We start from the raw sequence: 10,547 nt of genomic DNA on the forward strand, positions 1-10,547 counted from the left end.
AGCACAGGCTCCAGACGCGCAGGCTCAGTAGTTGTGGCTCACGGGCCCAGCTGCTCCACAGCATGTGGGATCTTCCCAGACCAGGGCTGGAACCCGTGTCCCCTGCATTAGCAGGCAGATTCTCAACCACTGTGCCACCAGGGAAGCCCTCCATGACTTTTTGTTCCTTAATTTACTCCTTCATTTTGGTAAAGAACATCCTCAATCCAGTACCTTCCTGAGAAAGACTGCATAGTAAAGTTTTTGAGTTCTTGCATCAAAATGCCTTCACTTTTCTGTCACATTTTATTCTGTCACTTTGACTGGGGTTTAGATTTCTAGATTGGAAATACTTTTTCTTCAAGATCGTGAAGGCATTGTTCCATCATCTTTTTTTTTTAATTGCTTTATTTTTATTTTTAAAAATTAATTAATTAATTTTTTTGGACGTGCCACACAGCTTGTGGGATCTCAGTTCCCCTACCAGGGATTGAACTTGGGCTGCAACAATGAAAGCCCGGAATCCTAACCACTAGGCCACCAGGGAACTCTCTCCATTGTCTTCTTGATTTCAATGTTGCTGGTGAGGTGTCTGAAACCATTCAGTTTACTTATCCTTAGTATGTTACCTTAATTTTTACGCTTCTAGAAAATTGTTGGATCCTTTCTCTGTGTTCTGAAATTTCACATGCCTTGTTGTGAGCCTTTTTTTTAAATTGAAGTATAGTTGATTTGCAATATTATATTAGTTTCAAATGTACAACATAGTGGGTCTGTTTTTTCCCATTGTGCTGGGTATGCACTGGGCCCTTTTAATTTGGAAATTGAGGTTCTTTGGTTCTAGGAAACTTTCTGGAATTGTTTTGTTGATGATTTTCTCCTCTCCATTTTTTTATTCTCTCTTTTCAGAGTTCCTATTATTTGAATGTTGGCTTCCTTATATTGAACTTTCTTAGCTTTTCTCCCCTGCTTTTCCATTTCTTTATTTCTTCTATTTTCTGGGAGATTCCATCATCTCCCAATCTTTTTTTTTTTTTTATAAATTTATTTATTTATTTTTGGTTGCATTGGGTCTTCCTTGCTGTGTGCGGGCTTCTTATTGTGGTGGCTTCTCTTGTTGCGGAGCACAGGCTCTAGGCGCATGGGCTTCAGTAGTTGTGGCTCGCGGGCTCTAGAGTGCAGGCTCATTAGTTGTGGTGCACAGGCTTAGTTGCTCCACAGCATGTGGGATCTTCCCAGACTAGCGCTCGAATCCGTGTCCCCTGCATTGGCAGGCGGATTCTTAACCACTGTGCCACCAAGGAAGTCCTTCCAATCATTCTATTAAGCTTTAATTTTCAAGATTTATTTTTCTCTGAATTTCCCATTTTTACAGTATCCTCTGTTTTTCCACGAATGTAATATCTTATCTCTGAATTTTCTCCTTCTATAATTTCTGTTTCTTCCATACTGCATTTTTTCTGTATCTGGTCTTCCATCTTAACAGCTTACCTTGTATACCTGATAATCCTTGTTCCTGTACTCCTTAGTAAAGGAATGGAACTGAAAACCTGATTGGAATCTCTGAGCCTATAGATAAGGCTTATCAACTTTGAGCTTCACTGTAGCTTGGCTTGGGTGTGCTTGTAGTTGAGGAATACCTGCTGTTAGTATCTTCAGGTCTTTCCTGGTAGAATGGTCAGTTCCCAGGGAGTACTCTTCTAATCTTTTGCCTGGTGGGTAGTTATCTGGGAGCCAGGTATGGGGAGAGGACTAGTTTGGGAGAGGGAGTTCTCAGTGTTCAGTGTACCATACCATTAGGTAAGCAAATACATGGCCTGTTGCTAGTGTACCCAGGCCCTCAACTATGTCGAACTCCCAGTTGAAGTGTCCTTTTCTTTTGCCCTATCCAGGGAGAATGAGCTTTCAGGCTTTTGCCAGAACGAGGGAGGAGCAATTGCCTTTTGGTGTGGAGTTGGAGAAGGAATCTGGAGCTTTAACCATTTCTCAAACAGCTCTCAATTCTTATTTCAGCCACCACCTCCTGTTCCCCAGTTCCAGAATTACCTGGTACTGTTTGTTCTCGAGCCCTTTAAAGACTCTCAGTGTTAATCAGTGTTCTCAGCCAGTGTAAATCAGGCTGGTTCTCTTTTCTCCACTGCTAGCTTATGATGTAATTTTCTTTGGCCTGCCTAGTCCATTATCATTTGTCTGCTTTCCTGCTTCCAAAATGTTGTTGCTATTGCCACCTCACCTGTTTTCCCTATCCTTGTGGGTTTATATCTTAAAAAAAAACAACTCTTGATTGTAGTTTTACTGGAGTTTTTAGAGGGAATAAAATTAGTTGTGAATGTTCCCTCTGCCATCTTAGCTTGGAAGTCTCAGTTTTTTAAATAGCATTTCCTGGTGTTTTTGGAGGTCATAAGTGATACGTGCTTATTAGTAGATAATTTGGAAAATAGGAAAAATATGAAATAAACATCACTGTAATTCTACCATATAGAAAAACTATTGTTGACATTTTGATATACTTTCAGTCTGTTTTCTATATTTGTGTATTTTTACATACACATTTGCATTTTTTCATAATTGGAATCATACTATATATTTTTGGTTTTGTTTCCTGCTTTCTTCACCTAATGAACCATTTTCCCATGTCAGAACGTAATCTTTGAAAACATCTAGTGTATATACATCTAGTGGATGTATAACATAAATGTTATTTGGCACTATCATGAGCAGTTTCCCATAGTGCAACATAATCTTTGAAAGCAAAATTTCTAATGGGTTTATAATACGGCTGTCACATGACTGTGTCATGATTTATTTAACTCTTGTCCTATTGATAAAGATTTATACTTTTTCTAATCTAAAGTAGACTCATGAAGTCAGAATATGTCTGTCTTGTTCATGATTCTGTGTTCTAGCTTAACCTGGTGTTTAATGTGGAGTGGTTCAGGGAATGTTTTGTTAAGTGAATGAACAGTTCTGCACAAAAGTCCGATTGTTTTCTTAAGTTAGAATCTAAGAAGGGCTCTTTCTGGGTTAAAAGGTATAAACTTTTTGACGTTTGTTGATAATTTATTTTCAATTTGTTCTTCAATTCAGAATAAGAAACAAGGATGTAAAAATGAGGAAGTGCTTGCTGTGCTAGGCCATGAACTGGGGCACTGGAAGTTGGGACACACAGTCAAAAATATCATTATTAGCCAGGTAAGTTTGGAGTGACAATTCTCTTTTTATGGCAGGATAGTCAAATTATAAATATAGCAGGCATGAGAGTTCATATGGTAGAGAGGTTAAGACAGACTCTGTAGCCAGGCTTCACATCACGGCTCCCTGACTTACTACCTGTGTGACCTCAGGCAAGTTCCTGAGCCTCTCTCTGCCTCCATTCCCTTATTGAGTGATGATATCTCATAGGACTGATGTAAGAATTAAATGAGTTAATACATGTAAAGAGTTTGGAGTAGTACCTGGAATATGGTAAGTACTATATAAGTATTTATTGTTGCTATCATCATCATCATCATCGCCACCTCCTGAGTCGCTCAGCTAAGGAGCTGTGAAGATCAAAAGGAGTGAGCCCAGATAACTTGGACATTAAAATACTTTTTAAAGAACATTTTTTCTCTTTTAAAAAAGTCATTAGATACCCATCGAAAAAAAATTGGAAAAGGTAGTAAATATAAAGAAGATAATAATTTCTGTAATACTCCTGGGTATTAATACCACTAAACCAACAGAGTGACCACAGTTTTAAGGCTCTAAGTGAAGTAGCACTGTGTTTTGTTGACTGGTTCTGAGCATCTATGGCCTCAACTGAGTCTTAAATGGGTCCTTGTACCTTTCTAAAAGGCCAGCTGGTTCTGGGTGATGGATTATATGGGAAGACTTGTGTACTCCTGTACGTACCTTCCTGTTGCCTTACATCTATAGGTATAAAAATGAATTCCTTGGCTGGAAGCTATGTTGTACGGATACATGGCAGTGAGTAAGACATTAAATAAGTCCAAATCCAAGTTTAATGTAAGTTATTCAGTTTAATAAGGAAAATCACTGCTCCTTTCATGAAGGAAGGGGTCCAATAGAATCAGCCTACCATGAGGGTGGTGGGCTGGTCCCTGAGGTACCTCATCAGGGCTGGGGTTGATTGCCTCTTCTGAAAAATTGGACACTCAGCAAGAGCCAGTGGGGGGATGTCTGTGTTGTTGATTAATGCATTGACTCCATCCCTATCACCATAGCCACTCTGTTCATGAGCCCTTGACCAAGTCCTAGAGTGGCTAGGGAAAGAAGCTGGCTAACATCCACAGAGCAGGTATCTTCTCCACCTGATCACTGAGAGGGCCTCCTCTACCGTGGAACGCTTTTGGTGAACATTCACGTTAGATCCGAGTATTATCATACTCTGGGCTAATTTTGGAAGTTTTACCACATACCTCTTTCCAGATCTTCTTGTTAGCCATCCACTAGTTTGCTCCAAGGCCCTAATCATCCAGCTAAACCATTATTTGTCCACTAACAATGAATTAGTATATATATCCTCAACTCAGGCCCTCTCTCCTTCTAGAATAAAAGTAAAACTATAAAACTACCTAAATAACTTTTTCTGTGGTTACACTAACATCATTCTTAAAGTCACATCATGATGTCTTGTTCTACTGATCCCACAGTGAAATCAGCTTAGAAATAACTTAGAAATTTTGTATCCTTCTTTCTAGATGAATTCTTTCCTGTGTTTTTTCTTGTTTGCTGTATTAATTGGTCGAAAGGAACTTTTTGTTGCATTTGGTTTTTATGACAGCCAACCCACTCTAATTGGACTATTGATCATCTTCCAGTTTATTTTTTCACCTTATAATGAGGTAATGTATACTCTTTAAAATTATCTCACATATGCCCTTGTCTATTTCAAATCTAGAACCTTTAGGGTAGTGAAAAAACAAAACAAAACTATAGTTTTAACAAGCAGATGAAACAAAGTTTTAGTCCCTTGATATACTAGCTAGTATAAGAAAGTAGCAGAAAAACCCAATCCCAAATAATAAGTGCTTGCATACTGTTAGGGGAAAAAAAAAAGTGGAGAATTAGACTTTAGTGGTGAAAACCTTGATATAACAGGTACCTAGAGACTTGGTAGATGGAGATTAACTATTGGAATGCTATGTCCTAGACCACATATTCACCAGTGCTTGGGTGAAAATCTTCTGTGTGTGAGGGGACAAAGCAAATAATAATTGAGTGTAAGTATGACTGGATAAGGGAGGCTGTATGACAGTGTTCCTCTGATTGCATTCCCTGACCACCTGATTCATAATAGCCTTAGCATCCCACCCCAGACCCTCTGAATCAGAATTGGGTGTTTTATGATAAGTGTAGTTTAAGAACCACTCAGTAGCGGGACTCCGTATATGTGATAAGACATAGATTAATGAGACTGTATATGAATAAATCCAGTGATGGCAACATGTCCTGATACTAATTGATTAGGCTTCCACATTAAGCCAAGAAATAGTATTGGGGATCTTGAGATGTCTCCATTCAGAAGAATTCTTTCTTGGGACAGGTTGTAGAGTTAAGGTTTTAACTTTCTCCGTAAAAGGTGGGGGTGGGCTGGGGTGTAAGGCACCAGCAAAGAAAAATGGAGAGGAATAGATCATGTTTGTATAGCCCTGTCCACAGAATCTACATTCATTTTCCAGAGAACTGAGATTTATTATCTTTAAATTCTAAATGTTTTAATTTTTTATTTTACCTTTTGTTGAGAATATTTATAAAATGCTGTATACAGACTGTTACTTCTTAAAGAGGTTATAGAACACCTTATAGTGGTAATTGTCATGTCTGTCTTCAGTCACAATTCAGGAATGCCTTAAGGACACTGAGCTATATGTATGAAATGCCCCAGACTGCTTTGCTCTTTAAGCAGTTATGCTGTTTGTTTGTTTATTTATTTGTTTAATTTTCTTATCTCTTCACTCACTGTCAGGCTGATAATCCCTGCTAATATCAGTGTAACTTTCTGTTATGGTCATTATCTGTTTATAATTTTCTTCTTCAACCAATCATAGACTGGGAAATCAGATAATCAAACTCATTAAGTAAAAGTTACTAGATTCTGACTGAGTATAAGCGTCCTCTTATAAGTAAGGCACCAGTAACGTTAGTGGTTCTCCTTTGGGCATCTAATTTGGCCTCTCAGTTTTTGTCTTTGTCTCCTTATATTGAGTAGTTGAGTTCACTTCAAAAATATCTAAGTAAATGTGGGGTATTAGAGTAATTTGAAATGTGAGATATTAGCAACTGTTTTAAAAACCTTGGTGAGCCCCGGAGATTCATTTCAAAAAGACTAAATATTTAAACAGAAAATCTTACGTTTAATGTCAGCATTTAAGAGGTCATGATAGGAAAGACATATTTTCCTGGAAAATGGGGAAATTGCCCCATCAAGAAGAGCTTGGAAACCTAGGTATGTATAGGTTAGGTAGGTATAGGTTAGTATCTGCTTATGTTTCTATTTATGTCTTATAGTGAGATTCAGGGAACAGTTAGCCTGGGACACTTGAAATTAGGAGATAGATAGATAGATAGATAGATAGATAGATAGATAGATACTAGTTAATGATTCTGTCCCAAAAAGTACATTCAAGATTTGGAAAGAAATTTCAGGTAGAATTCAGATATTAGCTTTGAACATATCTAAGAAGGTATCAGGAACTCCCAGACTTTATGTTGAAACTCTGTATCTGCTAGGGGCAATAAGAGGTACAGAGGAGAGACTTTTTAAACTTTTTTTTTTTTATTGCTGACATATTTTAAGGTAAGAAATAGACATCATGTCATTCAACCTGTAATACTTCAATATGCAAATAAATTACTTTTCCCTCAAAATTTATATTTTCGGATGAAATTTGTCCTCTTCATAGTTGTCACCTTCAGGGACTGAACATTTATTCTGATGAAGCTACCATAGCTCAGAACCTTTAGAAAATTCTATTTTGAGATTGTCATTAGTGACTATAGTATATATATATGTGTGTGTGCGTGTACACACACATATATATATTAGAATGTTCTCAGTTATCATTTAAAGGTGGATAAGTGAGCAAGAATTTTTTTAAAAAAGAAAAAAAAGAGTCTGAATATAAATCACCACATCTTAACCTGTATCTGAGGAAGGTAGTGTCCATGGGCTTTGGAATCATCAAGAATTTCAGCACTGCCACCTTCTAGCAGTGTGACTACTAGCAAGTTATCTCATCTCTCTGAGATACACCTTCCACATCCGTAAAACAGGAGTAAGAGTAATTACCTTGTAGGATTGTTGGAGAATATGTAAAGTGTCAATTCAGTGCCCAGCACATGGCAGGTTCTCAAATATTAGTATTTCTTTGTTAAGACTGACATTCCTTTGGATATATATCTGTTTCTGGTCTGTTGGCTTGGGGGGAAAAGGCTCAATTTTTAATAATTCCCCCACCCTGGGTCCCCTAAATATGAGTGATCTTTCTTTTGGCCTGCTGTTTCTCTTATCCTGAGCCAAACTTCCTCTACAGTTTTGGCTCATGAAACCTTTAGTGACAACAAAGAGGGGAGCAGTGGTTAAAACACTTTTATTTACTTTTTCAGGTACTTTCTTTTTGCCTAACAGTCCTAAGCCGCAGATTTGAATTTCAAGCTGATGCATTTGCCAAGAAACTTGGGAAGGCTAAAGACTTATATTCTGCTTTAATCAAACTAAACAAAGATAACTTGGGTTTCCCTGTTTCTGACTGGTTGTTTTCTATGTGGCATTATTCTCATCCTCCACTACTAGAGAGACTTCAGGCTTTGAAAAATTCAAAACAGGACTGAGTTGCCCAAGGTCTGCAACTGAAGACATTTCTGATTATTTCTGTCCTGGCAGCATGTTCTGGCTCTTGATGTTTTTAAACGTTTTTTTTTTAAGAAAAATTATTAAGTATGGAAAAGCCAAGATTTAAATACATTTAATATCTCATTTCAAAAATGATTTTAATAATCCATTTCTTAAAGAAAACACTGGATGAAATTTTGAGGCTTCATGTTTTTAAAGGCATAGTTTTATCTTTAAAATCTAGTTTACCATCAACTTGTAAAATTACTTGAGAAAATACAGAACTTGTTTTATTTACATGCTTATATGGAACCTGCATATAAGGGGTTTGGGGGCATATGTTTAAAAGGGAACACCACCTCTGAATCCTCTCTGTAAGACAGAAACAGTGGTCCTGAATCACTGTGCTCATACCTAAGTTGAGACTTATTTTTACTTTCATGCTGTTATGATTTAAGCTGGCTAATCAGTGTTTTAAATAAGGAAGAAAGATAATAATTGGTAAGGCTGATGTTTTGTAAATGAAAGTAGTTAGAAATATGCCCTCTCCTGTTCTATCAAATTTCTCTGTTCCCTCTCTTGCTATACACTGATCAGGAATTTCTAATAATGCTTTGAAATCAGAAATTATGTGGAGAATGTTTTAAATCACTGGGTTTTGGTTTTGTTTTTAAGAAAGTCTTTCTCTTTCTTTCCACCTGGTGGGTATGATCCCATTAGGGGTAAACGAGTATTTTTCTAAACATTCAGCTTTTTCTCATTCATACTCTTGTATTCAATAAACAGTGCATCCTTTTACTTAGCAGAAATTGCCATGTTGAACAGGGTTTGCTATTTTAAAAGTGGGAGAATGTGGAAAGAAGAAGAAATGACATTTTAAGAGATATAAGATTGAAATACTGATGATTCTTCTATGATGTTACAGGAAAAAATATAATTTTCTATCTCTTTCAAGGACAGAAGAGTTTCTGTTTTTATTTTTCTAATTTTTATCAGTAGGTCATAAGTGCTATTTAATCAGGCCTGATTCCATTTTAGAAAATTATAGTTCTTGATATGCAGACAATTTTTATTTTCAAAATAAATGTCATGAAAGATTTCCAGTTTTTGAAGCTGCATGTTTGACTGATTCAAATCTCTGTCCACTTTCTGAATGAGACCCAACTTTGTGCCTAGAGCTCCCACCCGCTGGTGATGTGTATCTTCTGGGCATTTATTCCAAAGTGGGATCAACTGTGCATGCTTGGTATCTGGCCAGAAAGTCTTTTGCTCAGCTGATATTTGGGTGATGTCTTTACATGGAAATACAATAAAAATAAACATCTAGTTTAGTAACGCATTATTTATTTTCCTAAGGCTAAAGAGGAACAGTGCTATGGTTTGATCCAGCATCTTTCATCTGTGAACTCATGCTGTGATAACTGCCTTTCCTTCCTTCCGTGCCTTTAAATACAAAGTTCAGCTCTGCACAAGTGAAACATTAAAAATTGCCAATGCATATTGATGTTCTTTGTCTTTAATTTGACAAAATTTGTCTGTCATTTGTTACCTAGTAGATATATGTTTATTACCCTAGAGGAACCAAGTGCTAGTACTGGGTTGGCCAAAAAGTGCCTTTGGTTTTTAAGTAAAAATAAAAGACACATTTTTCACTTTCACCAAGAACTTTATTGAACACTGTATTCGCCCTTTTGTTCCACTACCTTCTGCCATTTTTCAGGCAACTTCATAATTCCGTCTTCCCAAAACGTTTTATCTTTTTGAGCAAAGAACTGTTCCAGGTGCCTTTTACAGTCTTCCAGGGAATTGAAATTTTTTCCATTAAGAGAATTTTGTAAAGACCAAAATAAATGGAAATCTGAAGGTGCAATGTCTGGTGAATACGGTGGATGAATCAGAACTTCCCATCCAAGCTATAACAGTTTTGCCTGGTCATCAAGGAAACACGCGGCCTTGCATTATCCTGATGGAAGATGATGCGTTTTCTGTTGACTAATTCTGGACACTTTTCTCATTGAGTGCTGCTTTCAGTTGGGCTAATTGGGAGCAGTACTTGTTGGAATTAATCGTTTGGTTTTCTGAAAGGAGCTCATAATAGAGGACTCCCTTCCAATCCCACCATATACACAACATCACCTTCTTTGGCTGAAGACCGGCCTTTGGTGTGGTTGGTGGTGGTTCATTTCGCTTGCCCCGCGATCTCTTCCATTCCACACTGTTGTACAGTATCCACTTTTCATCGCCCGTCACAATTTGTTTTAAAAATGGAACTTTTCATTACATTTAAGTAGAGAATCGCATGTGGAAATATGGTCAAGAAGTTTTATTTCGCTTAACTTACTTGGAGCCCAAATATCAAAGCGATTAACATAACCAAGCTGGAGCAAATGATTTTCAGTGCTTGATTTGGGTATTTTGAGTATGTCGGCTATCTCCCGCGTGGTATAACGTTGATTGTTCTCAATTAATGTCTTGATTTGATCGCTGTCAACTTCAACTGGTCTACCCGGCTGTGGAGCATCGTCCACCGAGAAATCTCCAGCACGAAACCTCGCAAACCACTTTTGACACGTTCGATCAGTCACAGCACCTTCTCCATACACTGCACAAATCTTTTTTTTTTGCATTTCGGTTGCGTTTTTACCTTTCTTGAAATAATAAAGCATAATATGCTGAAAATGTTGCTTTTTTTCTTCCATCTTCAATATTAAAATGGCTACATAAAAATTCA

At 37.3% G+C, this 10,547-nt stretch overlaps 1 protein-coding gene across 1 annotated transcript in view; it reads left to right on the plus strand.

Moving 5' to 3' along the window:
* Positions 1 to 10,547, plus strand: part of ZMPSTE24 (zinc metallopeptidase STE24) — a 50,250-nt gene extending 39,703 nt beyond the window's left edge. Inside the window, exons 8-10 of the mRNA XM_059919778.1 lie at positions 3,067 to 3,171; positions 4,683 to 4,826; positions 7,591 to 10,547. Of these exons, the coding sequence (XP_059775761.1) occupies positions 3,067 to 3,171; positions 4,683 to 4,826; positions 7,591 to 7,815 (474 nt within the window). The 3' untranslated portion in view covers positions 7,816 to 10,547. The remainder of the gene's footprint in view (positions 1 to 3,066; positions 3,172 to 4,682; positions 4,827 to 7,590) is intronic.

This window comes from Balaenoptera ricei, chromosome 1 (genome assembly GCF_028023285.1).
Source record: "Balaenoptera ricei isolate mBalRic1 chromosome 1, mBalRic1.hap2, whole genome shotgun sequence".
In the NCBI taxonomy this organism is placed as follows: domain Eukaryota; kingdom Metazoa; phylum Chordata; class Mammalia; order Artiodactyla; family Balaenopteridae; genus Balaenoptera; species Balaenoptera ricei.